The 20,709-nt window shown below is 44.4% G+C and overlaps 1 protein-coding gene across 1 annotated transcript; it reads right to left on the bottom strand.

Annotated features, from left to right (window-relative positions):
* Positions 1-682: 682 nt before the first annotated feature.
* LOC120797752 (zinc finger protein 420-like) lies at positions 683-20,506 on the bottom strand. Its single transcript, XM_040141602.1, is given in 7 exon segments — positions 683-1,866; positions 3,941-4,327; positions 6,506-7,136; positions 7,275-7,353; positions 7,495-7,576; positions 14,716-15,519; positions 18,890-20,506. Coding segments are annotated over 7 exon segments (3,387 nt in total). The 5' UTR covers positions 19,466-20,506; the 3' UTR covers positions 683-1,038.
* Positions 20,507-20,709: the final 203 nt, after the last annotated feature.

Raw genomic sequence — 20,709 nt, 5'->3', positions numbered from 1 at the left:
GTTGCTAAATTACTTAGCCAAGCAAGCTAATGCCATGGCAATGAGCCACTGACCTATAGCGTGATGGTAAATATATCTGCGGCTTCCATATCAGTACACTTACAGTGGGTGCTTTGGAAACGCCCGATTTTCAGCAAAGATATTAAACCAGTGGTTTGTCTCATTTGTCTATGAGACATTACTTTTTCAGACCTAATGCTGACGTCATTCGATCACACTGTGGCGAGTAAATACAGGGAAAGCTGATTCAGACACTCCCCATGGGGAGTTTTTCAAACCCTCGCATATCAAAATCAGCACGTCCCTTAAAAATCCGTTGGGCTCTCTTTTTTCTTACCACACTATTGCCAGCTTCATTTAGTAATCACGGGCTGATAGCAGCGACGGTCGGTCACTGTCAGGGGTGTAAGTAATTACACCTCTGCCAGGAGGCACCAACTGACAAATTATACTCATTATTTATTATTGAAATTTAACGTGTAATGCAAGGTAGATAATACAGGGCAGTTAGCACTTGATAGCTTATCATTATACTAGTGACTCTGACATCGTTAAAACATTTTATCTCTATAACAAGCATAACGCAAAACCATTTACCCACATTATGTTATTAATTGTGGACATCTATTTTTCTATTAAAACGCGTTTCCTTTTCTGCCTTTAATTTCAAATTATTTTTACATTTGATTCCCACTGGGGATATAACTAATTATTGTTCAAATGTCTCGCACGTGAGGTCAGAAAATATGATTTAATCATTTTATTTTTGCAGGAAAAAATATTGAAAATAAAAAAAATTTCACCTTTTGGCCAACTCAACCATTTCCCTTTTTACTCCTGTTAAAATTTTAATAAATGCATTTTATTATGTTACAGAACTATATACCCATATGTCTTTCTTAGAAGAGTTATAAAATATTCAGTGAAATGTTTTGCTTTCTGTCCAAAAGTAAATTATAAAGATTTATATTAATCTCAGTGAGTCAGGAGACATTTAGCATAAAAGACTGAAGGCAGGATAAAGCAGCTGACCAAACCTCAACCACAACGGTCACAGTTTTTCTTTCTTTCTGTTGTGACAGCATAATGGGTTTGTAATTGACCTAAAGTCTCAAAAGCGTTCCCACATTCATCACAGCTGTATGTTTTTTGTCCAGTGTGAATACGTTGGTGGAATTTTAGGTAACATGACCTGCTAAAAACTGCTTCTCACTGATCACAGCTGGACGGTCTCTCTCCAGTGTGAATACGCTGGTGGATCTTTAAACTACTTAAAGCCGTAAAAGCTTTTCCACATTGACCACAGCTGTACGGTTTCTCTCCAGTGTGAACAAGTTGATGAGTTTTTAGAGAACTGAATTCAATGAAAGATTTCCCACACTGGTCACAACTGTGTGGTTTCTCTCCAGTATGAATATGTTGATGTCTTCTTAAGCGATATGCCCGAGAAAAAGCTTTCCCACATCTGTCACAGCTGTATGGTTTCTCTCCAGTGTGAACACGTTGGTGGATGCTTAAACTACTTGAAGTCGTAAAGGCTTTTCCACATTGCTCACAGCTGTATGGTTTCTCTCCAGTGTGAATGTGTTGGTGGATTTTTAGATTCTTTAAAGTCGTAAAAGCATGCCCACATTGGTCACAGCTGTACGGTTTCTCTCCATTGTGACGGTGTTGGTGGGTTTTTAAACTGCTTGAAGTCTTAAAAGCTTTTCCACATTGCTCACAGATGTATGGTTTCTCTCCCATGTGAATGTGTTGGTGGATTTGTAAATTTGTTGAAGTCGTAAAAGTATGCCCACATTGGTCACAGCTATGCGGCTTCTCTATAGTTTGAACTCTCTGATGAATCTTTGCTCGTCTCTGTTTCTATAGTGACAGACAGACATACAGAAAGAGAGAGGGGGAGAGAATTTGATCTCATGGTGGACCAAGTTGTCTAAAACCCATTTTATATCATCCCTAGAAGCATCAGTTCGCAGACATCAGACAAAACAGCATAATTCATACAGTTCATGGGTCTCAATTCATGTGTCAGGACATCAAACCTCAAACCTCAGGTATCAGGTCTAAAGCATCAGAACCTTTTTATAGTTTCCTGAGCAGTGGAAAGGAAGTGGTCTGTATCAGCTACATGAATTGGGAGAGATAACACTTCCTGCTTGTTGAAAAGCAAAACAAGAGGATAATTAACTTAAGTCTTAAGCTTTACACTCCAGATTCAGATCACCGTCTGAAACATCAGGACATTAACATTAGCAAAACAATATAAAAAGTACCATCTTTGCTAATCTAACATTTATTTAATAAACGTAATTTCCTTGTAACAGCAACATAAAATTCCTGAAAAATAGCATACTTTTTGATGCCAGAAGTCTGAGGTCTGATTCCTGATTCCATAAGTCTGAAAACAGGGGCAGAAACCGAAACCAGTCCTGACTTTAAGACTTCAGAGGTTTTGGTCTGAGAATAATTAACAAAACATTTTAACTTTAAAAATGTCTCCTTAGTCTGAGAGAAGTCAGAGGCAGTCCAGAGGACTACCAAATCCCAAAAGACCTGCTCAAAATCTAATTCTGTCTGCTGCTGCGAGCAATCGCTTCATCGAGCCAACATTTTGGCAAAATACAACAATAGATAACTTATAAAACTAACTTACAATATGAAGCATATTTTGACTGCAGAAAAATACTGTTGTTGCCCTTCGACTGACCAACACATCGTACTGATACCATAACACTGGGGAGGTTTTGTACAATGCTATGCTACCTGGACAACAGAAAAATACAGTTTACAGTGCTGATCTCAGCCTCAACAGAATTAGTCATCAAACCAGAACTTCACCCCTGTGATCCTAGTTTGTTTGAAAGCTCATTTAGAGCACGTTACAATATCATCAACTGCAATGAAAAGATGAATGATGATTGATTTCGTGGATTATCTGCTAAATTCTCTTAAATATAGAACTACTGCATCAAAGTCTGGTGGTTTGTTTTAGTATTTGATGCACGAAACAATCTCCTCAACCTTTGTCTCATGTGCTGTATGAAATCTTTGAAGCAGTTCATAAAATATCTAGAATATTTTTATTCTTATTATGTTTTTTCTACCTACCTTCCAAACCACCAATACATCCACCCTGACTGGTCACCAGTCTAACACCAGTAACTGTCAGGACTTTGGCCTTTACTAAAAGTGTCTCAGCAGTTTTGTCAAAAGCTCTTAAGAGGAAACTCTTTGCTGGGAGCTTTTAGTACCATTTAGGAGGACTCGTGGGGGGGGGGGTAAGATCCTAAGATGATTCCTGAGACCTGAAGCCAGCTAGATAGAACTGGTAAAGTTAGAGGGATTATTGGACAAGCAGGAAAACACTAGCAATAGATGTCGGCACATTGTGACAAGTACGTGACCGTAAAAGCTGATTCAGACACTCCCCACGCTTCGCTGGCCGTTATATCGTTATCAGATATTTCAAACCATCAAATAGCAAATTTGACATTTCCCTTAAAAATCTTATGATGTGTTCAAATGACTTGCCTGTGAAACCAAAACATGTTTTAATCATTTTATTTTCTGACCAAAAAAAAAATCTACTAAAATCTTTAATTGTTTAAGCTTGAAAATAATCAAAATTAGAATTTTTTTGTCCTTATCGCCCTTTCCAAATTTTACTTGGCACATTTTTCATAAATGTCTTTAACAATATGTCTCCCTTAAAAAACAGAAATAATATAGTTAATGAAATACAGTATGTTTTACTATGTTTCCCAGAGTGAGTTGTGAAGATTGTTATCAGTCTCAGTGAGTCAGAACACACTTGGCATATAAAGAAGACAGCTGGTCCGGCCCTGTTCAGTGTTCTAAAATGTGCAGTGTTGGTGGGATGTTAGACTTATTGATGTGTTTATGAGCTAGTGAGACACTCGAAGAAGAGAGCACTTACCCGCACTGGATTAGTGTGAACACACTGGTGGTTTTTCAGACTCCCTGACTGGGAGAAAGCTTTTCCACATCGATCACAGCTGTACGGTTTCTCTCCAGTGTGACTGCGTCGGTGGATTTGTAATTTATCTAAAGTCACAAAACCTTTTGCACATTGGTCACAGCTGTGAGGTTTCTCTCCAGCGTGACGGCGTTGGTGAATTTTCAGATTCCCTAACTGTGAGAAAAGTGCTCCACATTGGTCACAGTTGTATGGTTTTTCTCCGGTGTGAACGCGTTGGTGGGTTTTTAATCCACTTGAACTCGTAAAACTATGCCCACATTGGTCACAGGTATGCAGCTTCTCTTTAGTGTGAACTCTTTGATGAATCTTTGTGCGTCTCTGTTTCTATAGTGAAAGACAGAGAGGAAGAGATTTAGATCTCATGGTGGACCAAATTGTCTAAAACCATACATGTACTATGTCAATTTTATAGTCCTGTGTAAGGGAATTCGACATCAGACTTCAAATCTCAGGTATCAGGTCTGAAGCAACAAATCGTTGTATCATCTTTTAGTTTTCTGAGTCCTGAAAGCGAGGTTGTCTGCGCCGGCTACGTCGGGACTAATTGATAAAGATAAGACTTCCTGTGTGTTTGAATGCAAAACAAGAACAATTATTATCATAAGTTTTATTCAGCTTCAAACTCGGGATTGAGGGCACCGTCTGACAAACAATCAAAATTTTTATCATCAAGTTCAACAAAACAATATAACGAGTAACATCTTTGCTAATCTAATATTGACCCAATTAACACGGTTTCTTTGTAATGGGTCATTTTGTTCCAACTCACCTAGGACTTTCCAGTTCATGTCAGCGATTTTCTTAAAAAAGAAAAAAAAAATCTTGTGAAAAAATTAATTCATGAGCCCTTGCAATAAAAAAAGCTCCAAATACTTTCTTAGTTGTGAATTTTTGAAGTTTGGCCCTTGAAGTTAAATTTCGTAATTATTGTGATTCTTTGTACTTGCATTCTCAGCCTCACCCGTCACTTATTTTTCACCGGATTGGGTTGAAATTTGTACCGAACATCCGAGAAACTCTAAGGATAATGTGGAGCACGTGTTCGTCTAAATAGCTGTTGCTGAATGTTTTACTGTAATCAAATTAATAAAAATACAAAAAAAATCTGCATGTGTGCTGACTGACCCCCAGGTTGACAAGGTGGTCACCACTGTGCTGGCTATGATCGTATCGAACACAGAGCTGAAGTCCACGATCAATATCCACACCCTTGACCTGTTGGCTCCGTAGACAAATTGGTGTTGGTCCAGAGTGGGTGGAAGTGAAGATTTAACGTGTCTTAGGACCAGCCTCTAAAAACACTTCATTACATTGGAGGTGAGAGCCACAGTTCTGTTGTCATGAAGACTGTTGATAGCCGTTTTCTTGGGGACATGCACAGCGATGGCCGAATTAAAACATTTGGGGACGAGTTAAAGATGTTACCAGCTGATTCACACAGTCTCTGAGTGCCCCCCCCCAGGAAGGCCTTCCTGGGGTTAACACTACGGAGCTCTCTCCTGGCATCATCTGCGCTAACCATAAGTGCCCTGCTGTTTGCGGTCGGTTGCGGTGCAGTCCCCGCCTCATTCACCGTATTCACCTCCAAGTGGGCGAAGAAGTGGTTGTGATCCTCAGCTAGAGAGTCACTGGGTCTTCGCTGCCTCTAGCAGTTTGTGAGGTGCTGAATGCCTTGCCATACACGCCGGGGGTCTCCATCACTCAGGTGTCCTTCAATTCTCTGCCCGTAAGCTGCTTTTACGTCCTTGACGGCTCTCTTCGGGTTGGACCTGGCAGCATTGCAGTCCCTCAGCAGGGGCTTTATTTATCAATAAACTTCTTCATGTTAATCGTGACAGTGGATGTATAGTCTTCATGACTTGGGTAAATAAATCCAAGTGACTACACTCAAAACAGTCCTGAGGTTGAGCGGAAGCCCCCTCGGGTCAAGTCTTAGCCCCGCGGTCGTGTGCGCTGCCGTCAATGGGACTCGAATTGAATCACCAAGATATTGCTGATTTTATTTCTTCCTACACCACATGTGCAACTGCTGATAACTCCACTACGGGAGTGAGCGGTGTTGCCAGATTGGTGACAGTTTCCTGCCTGTGTATGGTTTTTAGTAAAAGCCCAAATAGACACGAAAAGGTTCCATAGTTACGGTTCAGTTCACTGTCTGAATGTCATTGTAATCCCCCTGAATTATCCTACAGCCGCCCACTGTTTCTCTGCCAAACCCGGCAACACCCCCGAGAGTTCAGGCAGCTCCCGTGTCACTGCCATGTTGAGAATAATTAGGAAAGTGTACGATTAGTCGACTAAACGACGAACCGTTGCCGGCCTCGCTGGTCAGCTAAACGAATGAATATTTGATTCATGTACAGCGCCGAGTAACTGTAGCAGCTAAGACGTTATGCGGCCTCGTTTCAAGGCGAAACCGGGAAAACAGATCAACACGAACCGTTTGTCTTTCTGATGCCACAAAAACCGGCGGCTCGAACCCACCAAGTCGTGAACACTGACCTGTAGACCGGTGGGCCCGGCGGGCTCGTTGCTCCGGGGGGCCGGGTCCTGGCTCTCCTCCGTCGTACCGCTCTCCTGCTGGTCCTGGTCGATGAAATCCGGGTCCTGGTTCTCCTCCTTTATCGCGATCTTGTTGTGGTCCTGGTCTATAAAACCCGGGTCCTGGTTCTCCCCCTTTATCGCGGTCTTGCAGTCATCCCGGTCTATGAAATCCGGGTCCTGGTTCTCCTCCTTTATCGAGGTCTTGCAGTGGTCCTGGTCTATGAAATCCGGGTCCTGGTTCTCCTCCTTTATCGCGGTCTTGTAGTGGTCCTGGTCTATAAAACCCGGGTCCTGGTTCTCCCCCTTTTTCGCGGTCTTGCAGTCATCCCGGTCTATGAAATCCGGGTCCTGGTTCTCCTCCTTTATCGGGGTCTTGTAGTGGTCGTGATCGGTGAAATCCGGGTCCTGGTTCTCCTCCTTCATCCTGGTCCTGTAGTGGTCCCGGTCGATCAAGTCCAGCAGATCCCTACGACTGACGGGTTCTGTTTGTTGCCGCCACTTTGTGTTCTCGCGATCTCCGCGCTGTCTCGCGGTAACCGGAAGCTCGTCTGAGACGAGCGGAGCCCCCGCCGAGCCCCGCCCCGCCCCCCTTGGTTACTGTTGCTAAGGCGTCCGCTGTCGGAGAATCCGACGATGCGAGCGCGAGCAGACCGAGGCTCAGGTGACAGGTGGAGAAAGCAGCTGGGTCACGGGGGGACCGGATGTGGAGCGGGATGGAAACACTCACCCCGACTGTGCCAACGAGCCACTAGAGGCGTTTTCCAACAGGTGTGACAGGACCGATCCAAGTCTGCGGGACCAGGCTCCTGTCGGAGAAGAGTGTTTCCATCAGAGTAAAGTGAACCGCAGACAATTCGGTGTCTGCGTCTACAACGGCCGGTAAGGGACAAGAAATGAAAGCAACGGAAAGCGGGGGGGAAAAAAAGGCGCTTGAGTTATTTAATTACCGGTGTCGCCGTTGCAAGGTTTGTCCACCAGAGGGCGCTGTGACTCCTGTGGCCGACGCAGCTCAGGTACAGGAGCTTGACTCTAGAGGGATTAGTCATTAAACCTGAACTCAGATCTCACTCGTCAGTTTACTCAGGATTAAGAGACTGTAAATCTGCTGACACTTTGAAATGAAATCCTCAGCTTCATCTTTTAACAGGTTTTTTTTTTATCCTGCTGTTGTTCTGGTAAACGTCCGGATTCTGTGGTGTAAAACACCTTGTGTTGCATTTTAGGTAAACAAAGAGTTTGTTTTTATTCTTACGCCCAGAGGGAATTGACTTGTGTCCACACCGAGAGAAAACCTGCACATAAAACGTTTGTCCTTTTTGAATCTTTTACTTTTAAAAGTTTAGAAGTTGATGAAACACTTTCCCTCCACACTTTAAGATTTCAGTGGGTTCGCAGAGCTGCGGGGCAGGACGCGTCCTGCTGCAGAGAAACCCGTCCTGGAGCATCAGTGTATCACTGAGGGAGTCCGGCTCTCATTTTAAACTCCGCACATGTAATCCGCTTTGTTCTGACAGACGGAAGAAATAAAACTCCGCGGTCACCGACACACGAGACGGAAACTCTCGAGCTTGTCTACAGACATCAGAGTTTACTTTGGATTCAAACCGACACCAGACTCTGGAGTCCGATGCAGGGGGAGCAGCTCTAAATGACAACCTCCCACCCTGAGCTTTCAGTTGTTGGGAATTTTCTTCCTCGGGCTCATCACCTGGGATCAAGTTGTCATGTACATGTACTGTAAGTACACTGTGTACAGCAGCAGGCCAAGTTTCGAGATAAAGGAAAAATCTCCGGCAATAATGTACCGTTAAAAAGCATCACTACTAAAATCTAAACAACTATCATGACACAATTAATGTATTAAGATTTACAATGTTGTAAATTATTCCATGTGAACCAATCAACATGTCAGCAACTCTTATTATTTGTTTTACTTTAACTCTATTTTCATTACCTTTACTGTTTTCAGTTTATCTGCATCAGTTCCAGTTCATTACAGGACATGACTTTTACCTAAGTGTACCTTATAAACGGGCAGTATTCACCCACTGAGCACCTCATTAGGAACAACACACCAATACTGGGCTTTTCCTCAGGTCCTCGTGGTCTGGATTCCACCAGATGTTGGAAACGTTCTTCTCAGGTTCTGGTCCAAGTTGACAGATTTGTCAACTTCACATTCCTGTTCTACCACATCCCAGAGGTGTTCTAATGGATCCAGGTCTGGTGACTGGGGAGGCCACTGGAGTCCACTGAACTCATGAAACCAGTTTGTGACATGGAGCTTTATCCTGCTGGAAGCAGCCATTAGAAGCTGGTAAACTGTGGCCAAAGAGGGAAGCACATGGTCAGGGCCGACACTCGGACAGGCTGTGGCATCAAACTATGAATGGTTGGTATTAAGAGGCCAAAGTGGAGCCAAGAAAACCTCCCCACCACCAGCAGCAGCCTGGACTGTTGACACAAGGGAGGTTGGGTCCATGGATTCATGCTGCTGAAGAGAAGCTTCTCTGCTCACCACGGTCGTAAAGACTGGTTACCTGAGTTACCGTAGCCTCTGTCAGCTGCAACCAGTCTGGCCGTTCTCCTCTGACCTCTCTCATCCACGTGAACTGATGCTCGCTGGATGGTTTTTGTTTCTGGCTCCGTCCTGAGCCAAGACTCTGGAGACTGTTGTGTGTGAACATCCCAGGACACCAGCAGCTTCAGAAACACTCAAACCAGCTCGTCTGGCACGGTCAAATCGGATTTCTTCCCCATTCTGAAGTTTGATGGGAACTTTAACCGAAGCTCCTGACCTGGATCCTCAGGATTTTATGCAGTGAACTGCTGCCATGTGATTGGCTGACTGGTTAACTGCATGAATAAGCAGGTGTTCCTAATAAAGTGCTGGGCGAGTGTATACACTCGCATTGTAGGTCCCAGTTTAACATTCAGTCTGATTCCTAAGACACACCCTAAGCTCCCATGGGTCGGATCCTGATCCACATGTCATCCTGTGGTTTTGTGACATTTCTGCAGCACCATCAACAAGATGGTCAATTTAGGAGGGACTAGAGTTAGCATAGAGTCCTCTGTTGTACTGTAACTGCAGCACTATCAGATAGACATCTAGAAAAGACATTTTTTTTGCCCAATTGCGTGTAGTCCATTAACAGGAATTCAAAAGTTATTAAATAATGGTCCGATAAAAGAATATTCTGTGGAAAGACTATTAAATGTTTAATTTCGATCCCATAAGTCAGAACGAGGTCCAGCGTGTGGTTAAAACAGTGAATGGTTTTTTTACACCCTGAGCGAAGCCAATTGAGTCTAATACTGAGATAATGCAGTTCATTATCAGTAAAATAGGCTTTAAATTTTTCCATGATGAATATGTAAGAAAAAGAACTTTCAAATTAGTTATAATTGAGTTTATGTTTAGGGTTGATTATCAGCTTGAGGTAAAAAATGGCTCCAACTCCACCACCTCGGCTGGTGTCTCAAGGAATGTGAGTATTGATATGACTCGGGGGAGTGGATTCATTTAGGCTAACATACCGATCGTGACGCAGCCAGGTTTCAGTGAGACTAATTAAATCAATATGATGATCAGATATTAGATCATTTACTAACACGGCTTCTGATAGGAGCGATCTAATGTTTAAGAGTCCACATTTAATTCTCCTATTTTGTTGTACTTCTGCAGTGATGGTCTTAATTTTTTATTAGGTTTCTGTGTACAACTCCTCTTCTGCTTATTTTTGAGTTAATTAATTTAGGTGGTCGGGGGCAGACGAAGTCTCTATGGGAGTTTGGGAGGGTGACTGCTGTACTGGAAAAACAGAGAAGTGTGTAAGACTGCAACTCTGCCTCCTGGTCTTAGGTCTGTTTTGGTCTACTAATAAACTCAGTCAGATTTCTAGATATGAGAGCTGCTCCATCCAAAGTGGGATGTATGCCGTCTCTCCTGATCAGACCAGGTCTTCCCCAGAAAGTCCATTAATTATCTACAAAGCACATCTCGTTTGCTGGGCACCACCTCGACAGCCAGAGGTTGAATGATGACATGCGGCTACATATCATCGCTGGTCAGATCAGGCAGGGGCCCAGAGAAAACTACGGAGTCCGACATGGTCTTTGCACATGTACACACCGACTCAACATTAATTTTAGTGATTGACGTAATCGGGTTTCGTATCACGGCGTGAATGACAATCTCACTATATTTACATTAATCTATAGCCAGCAGATTTAAACAGGATTCGACGTCGCCCGCTCTGGCCCCAGGAAGAGATCCGACTCTGGTCGCTGGTGTCGCGAACTTCACGTTTATCCAGACAGCTGCCAATACCCAGGGTTGGTTTCTCAGCGGGTGTATTGCTGAGTGGGGAGTATCTGTTTGAAATGTGAACTGGTCGGTGTTGAACCACGGGCTTCTGCTTACGGCTACGCTTCCTGTTACAGTCACTCAGCGCTCTGGCTTCCCGGCTGCTCGGGACTCGCCCGGGGTGGAGTGGCAGCTCCGCTGTGTCGGCTCGCACCGGCTACTGGGGGCTGGCTAACTACCGCGGCTAACAATTTGGTTTCCATGGTGCGGAGCCATTATCGCTAAATGTACAGCAGGTAATTAGTTGCTACCAGCAAACAGAAATGAGACGACAGCACACTAGGAACCAGGAAGCACTGACAAACCCAAGAGGGAGTGTTAGTATAGTTATTAATTTTATTGATGAATCTGCCCATTATTCTCTCAGTAAATCAGCTGTTTAGTCATAAAAATGGTGAAAAACTTTCATCATTATTGCCCAAGGTGACGACTTTAAAACGTTACTGGACGACGCTCCAATACTCGGAAACATTTAGCTTGTATCATAAGACCCAGAGTTGCAGAAAACCGTCACAACTGAGAAGTTGGAATGAGGTAAATAACGATTATCTTATATGATTCTGAATCAATACACAAATGGCAAAAATCGATTTTCCGTAAGTCAAGTTAGTCGATAACATTATGTTGGCGAAACGAAAAAGGCGGAACTCAACCATGAGGATACATTGCATCACCCTGAAAGTTTACAGTGCACACAGACAGTATAAGAATTCATTTGAAGTTCAATCAAAGTAACCAATTAATAATTAAGTACAGAAATAATCAGTTAATAGTTCAATCCAAACCAGGGATGAGCAATAATCAATCGATAGACAAAAAATGAGCAGGTCATTATCAAGGACTTAGCAACCAACCGCCATGAGATGAGCAATCGATCATACGCTGACTAAACATATATATCAAAAGCCAAAATCAGCTATAAGAACAGTAACAATGTTCAAAATGTAAAAAAAGGAATAAATGTCTTCAAATAATCTGTTAGAATGAAATAAGAACAGTTAAAATATCACACAATGATTTTCAAAACAATTTGAATGTAAACAGGAGAAGAGGGAAAATATCACATTGAAAGACTGTTACCAAAATTACGATGTTCAAGTAAACAAGCATGAATTAAACATGATCAAACAGATTCGGAGAAATCATCAGCAGATTAAAAGCACTCTGCTTTAGGTTTCCTTCAGTATCACAGTGATCCAACGATGGCTGTCTGCTACACGACAAACAGGAGCTGCTAATAGCTAACTCAGCACAGTGTTAACGTGGACAATTTGACAAAATGTAAATCAAATGTAGGCTTAAAAAAAAATGAATCCAATTAATCAGTCTGATATCGGAAGCCGTGACTTCTCAATTCAATTGTTCTCCGTCTCTACTTCAAGGGATATGCAGAACGACATGGTCTAAATGAGAGCATTTATTAAAACGAGATAAATGTAAAGCACTTCAATTCATCCAAGTGGAGCCAAACGAATAAGCTTTATCTGTGGATAGTAAGATAAACTGTACTTGGGCAATGGTGAGAGAGAGTATGATCATTTACTGTGTGGTTATTCTAATAATTGACACTAGGATAGCTGTGAAGAGATTTAAGGACTAATTGTATCATGTTGACATTACCCCAGTCATGAGCAGGTGGAGGATAGTTTTGTCTACTTTGAGCTGCATTGGGCGTTTCTGGTGATGTTCCTGGTTGGAACCAGCAGTTGATGTGGACACTGGGAACCTCTTTACGAAGGAACTCCAGGGTGGTGTCCCTGAGGCAACGGGCTCAACCGGGGGGTCTCTCATGTTTATGCGGGCAGATTTCTCTCTGGTGATACATCGCTGGTTGTACTTGAGTAGGCAGTTGTGGGCAGACGTACAGCCTGTATGGGCTGGGTCGATGGCGGAATAATTCACCAGCTGTAGTTCTTAACTTTCGCTTTTCAACTTTGGAAGAATTTGGCGTTGGCCCGACAACGCAAAGCCGTAGTAATAAGTGAAAAGTTATAAAGATGTTCTAAGACACTTCAGCTCTTCTTATTTAGTCTTGAATTAACTTGGCCTGTAAGGATCATGCGTATGGACAAAGGACAAGTTACTCTAAGAGCATGTGGCAAAAGGCACAGAGATGAAAAACAGAAATGGCAGAAGAGCAAGAAAGAAAAGCAAAGGATGCAAAAGATGAGTGAAGAAGAGACGAGAGTGCGTACACCAGGAGTTGACCGTTTTATCCCCTGGGGGATACTGGGGGGGTACAGAGCGTTTCCCTCGTCTCCTTTGTTTCTGCTGGAAAACAGAGTCATTCCTCCATTAAACCTTAACCCGTTTAATCTGGAGTTCACACACAAAAGTTGTATCTTCATCTTCCACCATGACCCCAAACATTTAAAAGAAACGATGAAACGGGAAACTGACATTACTATTGAAGAAATAAAATAAAAATTAAAAAAAAACGTTACAAGCATGGAGACGTCATTCAAAACCAATTGACCAAAAAAAGGGAAAAGATGGCTTCTAACACTATTAATAAATGAATGGGGATTACACAACACAATAATAATAATCATACATGGTCACTAAACTGGAGCGTGGTCACACGACAAATTGTATTAAGCTTTACTCTTCATAACTTGCCCATTTCAAACTAATTTGCATAAAACGTTTGCTTAGTCATATTAACTGGGTTTCTAAATAATTGGACTAACCAAAGAAAAGAAGGCCCTGTTCATACCTGGTATTAAAATGCGCCTCCACGTGAAATTCAAGTGACCTCTTGTGATCGGCTCTCACTTCCTGCTCTACACACACACACACACACACACACACACACACACACACACACACACACAGCTGACTATTTTATTTGTTTTGGAAAACAAACAAACTGTCTGGATCGTGATTTAATGAAAAAGCTTTGCTTATGTTTTCTTCCTATCTGCACCAACATGTGGTTGGATGGAGAAATTTGCCGTGAGGCCTAATATCCAGAAATAGCCTCTCTTTCATTAAATCCTTTTAGAGAGCAGTGCACTACAGGACTCTGGTACTGAAATTTCAGATGAAATGTAACAATTTGCATTGTCAAAAATTCATTACACATCAGTGTGCATTAGACATAGTTTCTAACAGTTTAAAGTAATATGTAGACACTTTCAGATGCTTCCAGATCAGTTACCACCTGCTCTAGCTGTCACGGACATGAAACCACTCTGTGTCACATGGTTTGGATCTGTCCAGTTCTGATATAATTCCAGGTTGGGAAGTGTTATGGCTTATTTGAAGCTTGAAAAATCTAAATACTCCACAGCGGTCTCAACAAGAAATTATTTTTAGTTCTGAAGCAGTCTCTCCAGCATGAATTTGTTGATGTTTCCTTAAACCAAAAATTTGGCGGTAAGTTTTTCCACACTGACTACACCAGTAACGTCTCTCCCCAGTGTGAACACGTCGATGCTTACTTAGTTGACGTGGCATGGTGAAAGCTTTCCCACATTGGTCACAGGTGTATGGTTTCTCTCCAGTGTGAATGCGACGGTGGGATTTCAGGTCATATAACCTACCGAAAGCTGACCCACATTGATCACAGTTTGTAATTTTCTCTCTAGTAGTGTGAAATATTTGATGGTTTTTTACCCCCCTGACTGTGAGACCCACCTCCCACATTGGTCACAGCTGTACCAGTGTTCTCCAGTGTGTTGGGTTTGTAGGGTTTACTCACAAAAGCCACAAAACAAAGTTCCCACCATGGTGGTGCAGGTGTATGGTTTTGTTGGGGATGTTGGTGGTTGGTGGAGGTTGATGTCATATAACCTACTGAAAGCACCACATTGTAAGGTTTCTCTCCGGTGTGAATACGTTGATGGTTTTTTAGACCCCCTGACTGTGAGAAACCTGCTCCACATTGGTCACAGCTGTACGGTTTCTCTCCAGTGTGAATGCGCCGGTGGGTTTGTAAGTTAGATGAACTCACAAAAGCCTTCCCACATTGGTCACAGGTGTATGGTTTCTCCCCAGTGTGGATGCGTTGGTGGGATTTGAGGTCATATAACCTACTGAACTGTGTGTGCTGGCTATCCTGTAGGTTTCTCTTACTTTTCTCTGTGTGTTTGTTTTAGGGGTTTTTAGCTCCACATTGGTCACAGCTGTACGGTTTCTCTCCAGTGTGAATGCGTTTATGGATTTTTAGATTACCCGATGTGGTGAAACAAGCCCCACATTGGTCACAGCTGTATGGTTTTTCTCCAGTGTGAATACGCTGGTGGATTTTTAGGTAACCTGATGTACTAAAAGCGGCTCCACACTCATCACAGCTGTACGGTTTCTCTCCAGTGTGAATGCGTTGGTGGGTTTTTAAGTAACATGACTTGCTAAAAGCTGCTCCACACTGATCACAGCTGTACGGTCTCTCTCCAGTGTGAATGTGTTGGTGGGTTTTTAGTGCACCTGCTGTGGTGAAACAAGTCCCACATTGATCGCAGCTGTATGGTTTCTCTCCAGTGTGCGTGCGCTGGTGGGTTTTTAAATTACTTGAAGTTGTGAAAGTATGCCCACATTGGTCACAGCTATGCGGCTTCTCTTTAGTTGGAACTCTCTGATGAACCTTTGTGCGTCTCTGTTTCTATAGTGACAGACAGAAAGAGAGAGAGGGAGAGAATTAGATCTCACGGTGGAGGGAATTGTCTAAAACAATATATGTACTTTGTCAATTTTGTAACATCCCCAGACTAAAGAATCAGATAAAACATCGATTTCTTGGAACAAAAATACTTCAGGGCACATTTTTGGGTCTCAGGTTATGTGTCAGGGAATTGGAAACCTCAGGTATCAGATCTAAAGCATCAAATCCTTCTATTCTATTCTCTTACACTTCCTGCGTGTTGAACAGCCAAACAAGAAAGATAAATAACTCAAAAGTAGCTCCTAACTGGCAAAATTAGGAGAAAATCCGTAAAACAAGGGGCATGTCAGTCATGACTTAAGGCCTCCTGAGGTTTTGGTCCAAGAGTAATTCAAAAAACATTTTAATGATAACATTTCTCCTCAGTCTGAGAGACGTTATAGGCAGCCCAGAGGCCCCCCAAGTCCCAAAGATTTGGGAGTCCAGGGATTCATCAGGCCAATATTTTGGCATAATGCAACGATAATGACCTAGCCCGGTCATCTTCGCTGCCTTTCCCTAAGTTTGGTCAACCTGTCACTCCATCCGTTATTTACCGTTTTTTGGTACTGTGTTTTGTTTCTTCTTTGGAGTCACATAAAACAAACAAACGAAAAATTAAATATCAAATATAAAAAATTTTTGCTACCTTTTCACACTTTGAGTTTGAGCCTCTGTGGAAGTTTCTGCTACAGTAGGTGTCTCCAGTACCACATTTTGCCACACACACCCACGTGGTGAAAACAATACCAGCCCCGCTGTCACACTTACACTGGCAGCATAGTTGACGAAGCCAGAGAAAGATGAAATACTGAGAATGGAATTTTTGACAGTTGGTTGGTTCACTATAGCTCTCCATGCAGCGTTGAGACACTCACAACACAGAGGGAGTCATGTAAGGACACTTTTCATTGATTACAGTTCAGCATTCACTGCAATCATCCCAGATACACTAATCAGCAAACTGTCTGACCTGGGCCTCTCCGCTCACACCTGCACTCGGATTAAGGACTTTCTTACAAACTGCCCACAAACTGTCAAGATTGGTCCCCACCTCTCCCCTCCACCCTCGTGCTCACACTCACTTTACAATCACGACTGCACACCAACCCATCATTAAATTTGCGGATGACACCACTGTGGTCGACCTCATTTCAGGAGGAGATGAGGTCCGGAAACTGACACTGTGGTGTTCAGCAAACAGTCTGACACGGAAAAACACAAGAACCCAGGAACTCATCACAGATTTCGGGAAGCACTACACAGACCCCCCCCCGCTATTCATCAACGGAAACTTCGTGGACAAGGGTTCATAACTTTAAATTCCTGGGAACCCACATTTCTGACGACCTCTCCTGGTCTGCCAACACCACGGCTGTGGTCACAAAAGGCACAGCAGCATCTGTACTTCCACTTGACCTGCTGCCCTCTGGCAGGCACTACAGGGCGTTTTCAGCACAGACCACTTGACTTATGAACAGTTTCTTTCCCAAGGTCATTGACACTATAACCCCCATCAAAATGAATTAACATTACAATCCGCAATATCATTATTCTTGTGCAAATTCCACTGCGCAATAATCTCTATACTGCTGCAATGCTCTCCTGACTCAGGTGTATACTACAGACACTTTACTGTGTGCTGTATATTTACATATTTATTTGTCCATTAGTAGTTTGCCCTGGTAGTTCAATGTGAGTGAGGCTATTTTTTACTCACAATGTGTTTTTAATTCTTAAACGCACCAACCAGGAGTAGCACTCCTAATTTCATTGTGTTTTTGAACAATACAGTGAAATAGATCATTTCTATTCTCAATGGTTAAAGTCTGAGACCTAATACCTGATTACAGATACCTAAAGTCTGATACAGACTCACTGACGTCTGATACCTCAGGTGTGATACCTAATCCAGCATCGGTCAAAACATCATCAGTCTGTTTTTTTTAATGTCTCCTGTTCATGTTGTTTGTCTTCATTTTGATTTTCAGCTGCTGCTCTGACTCTTCATTGTGACGTTCATCTGACACTCTGTCTTGTTTCACTAGAAATGGATCCATTTTATTCTTCCTACACCACACGTGCAACTGCTGATAACTCCACTACGGGAGTGAGCGGTGTTGCCAGATTGGTGACAGTTTCCTGCCTGTGTATGGTTTTTAGTAAAAGCCCAAATAGACACGAAAAGGTTCCATAGTTACGGTTCAGTTCACTGTCTGACTGTCATTGTAATCCCCCTGAATTATCCTACAGCCGCCCACTGTTTCTCTGCCAAACCCGGCAACACCCCCGAGAGTTCAGGCAGCTCCCGTGTCACTGCCATGTTGAGAATAATTAGGAAAGTGTGCGATTAGTCGACTAAACGACGAACCGTTGCCGGCCTCGCTGGTCAGCTAAACGAATGAATATTTGATTCATGTACAGCGCCGAGTAACTGTAGCAGCTAAGACGTTATGCGGCCGCCCGCCGCTAGCGGGGGCTGCGGCCCCGACAGACGGCAGCCTGGATGTTGGAGACATCTGGCAAAACCAGCGCGGTTTGACGGCATCTTGACGGAGACAATGAAAACAGGATAAACCGGCATCTAACCAACCGCCCGGAGCAACGTTAACCACGTCCAGTACAGCCCAGGAAAGGAGGCTGCTGGTCCCGCACCGCTAACAGCCGCTGGGCGTTCGGGGATCACGTGGCATGAAACTGGCCTGTAAAAGTTACTCTCGGTCACCGGCTCCGCAGCAGCGTAACGCTACGTTAGCTACGTTAGCGGAGTCACGTCGCTCCGCTCGCGGTGCAGCAGGAGCATCGTCGGTAGTGGGACCGGTCTCTAACGGCTTCCCAGATCCCCGACCATCGGCGACAACCGTGCTAGACCTAAATCTGGACTGAGGATTCTCCAGATCTGAAATCAGCTGTTGATCCCGGTGAAAACCAGAGCAACTAACGGCCCGTGAGACGCGCTGTTCTGTCTAAATCTCGTCCCGAGCCACCGAAGGCTGAAACGAATCGGACGCTCACGTCTCCCGGAACTAAGCGGGTAAAACCCTGGGTCCCTTTCGGACAGTCGGACTCTCTGTCTTCGGGTCCGGGGAAGATTTTATATTTGCTATGAGGATGAGATTTAATGTTCCACCGACACATTGACCCCAAACCGGGAGCGTCGGTCCGGGACCCAACTGTTCACACTGAAACCACATTCAAGCTCCTCGTTTCTTTTCACTGATCACGTGACTCGTGTCAAGGCGAAACCGGGAAAACAGATCAACACGAACCGTTTGTGTTTCCGATGCCACAAAAACCGGCGGCTCGAACCCACCAAGTCCTGAACACTGACCTGTAGACCGGTGGGCCCGGCGGGCTCGTTGCTCCGGGGGGCCGGGTCCTGGTTCTCCTCCTTAATCGCGCTCTTGTAGTGGTCCTGGTCTATGAAATCCGGGTCCTGGTTCTCCTCCTTAATTACGATCTTGTAGTTTTCCTGGTTCTCCTCCTTAATCCCGCTCATGTAATGGTCTTGGTCTAAGAAATCCTGGTCCTGCTTCTCCTCCTCCATCGCGGCATCGCGCTTGTCTTGGTCGATGAAATCCGGGTCCTGGTTCTCCTCCTTCATCTCGCTCTTGTAGTTGTCCTGGTTCTCCTCCTTTATCGCGGTCTTATAGTGGTCCTGATCTAAGAAATCCGTGTCCTGCTTCTCCTCCTCCATCGCGGTCTTGCGGTGGTCCTGGTCGATGAAATCGGGGTGCTGGTTCTCCTCCTTAATCACGATCTTGTAGTGGTTTTCGTCGAAGAAATCCGGGTCGTGGTTCTCCTCCTTTATCCCGCTACTATAGTGGTCTTCGTCGGTGAAACCCGGGTCCCGGTTCCCCTCATTCATCGCGGTCTTGCAGTGGTCGTCGTCGATGAAATCCCGCATGTCCTCTCTGAATGACGAACTGCCGCCACTTTGTGTTCTCGCGATCTCCGCGCCGTCTCGCGGTAACCGGAAGCTCGTCTGAGATGAGCGGAGCCCTCGCCGAGCCCCGCCCCCCTTGGTTACTGTTGCTAAGGTGTCCGCTGTCGGAGAATCCGACGATGTGAGCGCGAGCAGACCGAGGCTCAGGTGACCGGTGACAGGTGGAGAAAGTCAGAAGCTTCTCTTTTCTTCCTGCTCTGTCTTTTTCTTTCTTTACAACTTTTGAAGGAAATGCAGGGAACGTGCTAAATACGCTCAGTGACACGCACCACTCGTGGTTGAGGAGGAACCACGATCGGAAAACAGGGACGATAACAACCACTAGTAACACAAAACCAGGTGGTTGGAGAGTGTCCGCCCAACGATCGGTTACAGACTCTGACAGACCTGCTCCGACCCCCCCGCCCCAAAGTCTCGGAGCCCCAAACTGATGCCGGCGCCCAGATTTCAGGTGTAGGTGAAATCTGAGAAAAGGCGCCGTCCCCAGGAGCGTCGGTGCGACACGGAACAGTCTGCGTGATTTATGATCCTCAGTTGTTTCTGGCTCCCTCGGTACCATAGACCAGACACCCAATGACTGCACTGAAGAATTATGGTATTTTTAAAGAGCACAGTTCATTTAAAACGCAGACCCCGTGTTTCTAACGTACGCGAATCTTGCCCCACGTCGTCGTTTGGGGTCTTAGATCCTCTGTATATCGGTCTCAGGGTTTCGAATCGTGGAGTACATCGGCCGTGAGACGCGGGTCGTCTTGGTTTACGGGATCGTGGTCCGTTGAGGGCTCGACTCCGTCCGTCGTCGCCTGGTCGGTCTGGTTTGTTGGGGGCGGGTTTGCATCGTAGTGAGGATGTTGGAGGACTGATAAAGCCGTTGGGCAGTGGATGGCGCTCGGCTGAACTTCTGAATCACTTGTGTTTACAGCAGCAACAGAAACATCCGGCGTTGCCAACGGACGGTGAATGAACGGTGTCGCGTGTGCTGGGAAAGTCGGCCCGTACCTACCTGAGCAGGTGGTACGTTCCAGTTAGCTGCGCAGGTAAATGCCAGTCAGTGGCCAATGGGGAGGAGAGCAGGTGGTGCTGATTTGAGTTTTTGGTGGCTACGGTTGAAGTTATTTTTGTTGAATTTCATTTTCCCTCTGTTTCCTTAATATTTTGGGAATAAAGGTCATCAATCAATCAATCAATCAATCAATCAATCAATC

The sequence above is a fragment of the Xiphias gladius genome, chromosome 12, assembly GCF_016859285.1.
Source record: "Xiphias gladius isolate SHS-SW01 ecotype Sanya breed wild chromosome 12, ASM1685928v1, whole genome shotgun sequence".
In the NCBI taxonomy this organism is placed as follows: Eukaryota; Metazoa; Chordata; class Actinopteri; order Istiophoriformes; family Xiphiidae; genus Xiphias; species Xiphias gladius.
Note: the sequence above shows the minus strand (reverse complement) of the source record. Positions and strands in the feature narration are given on the sequence as shown.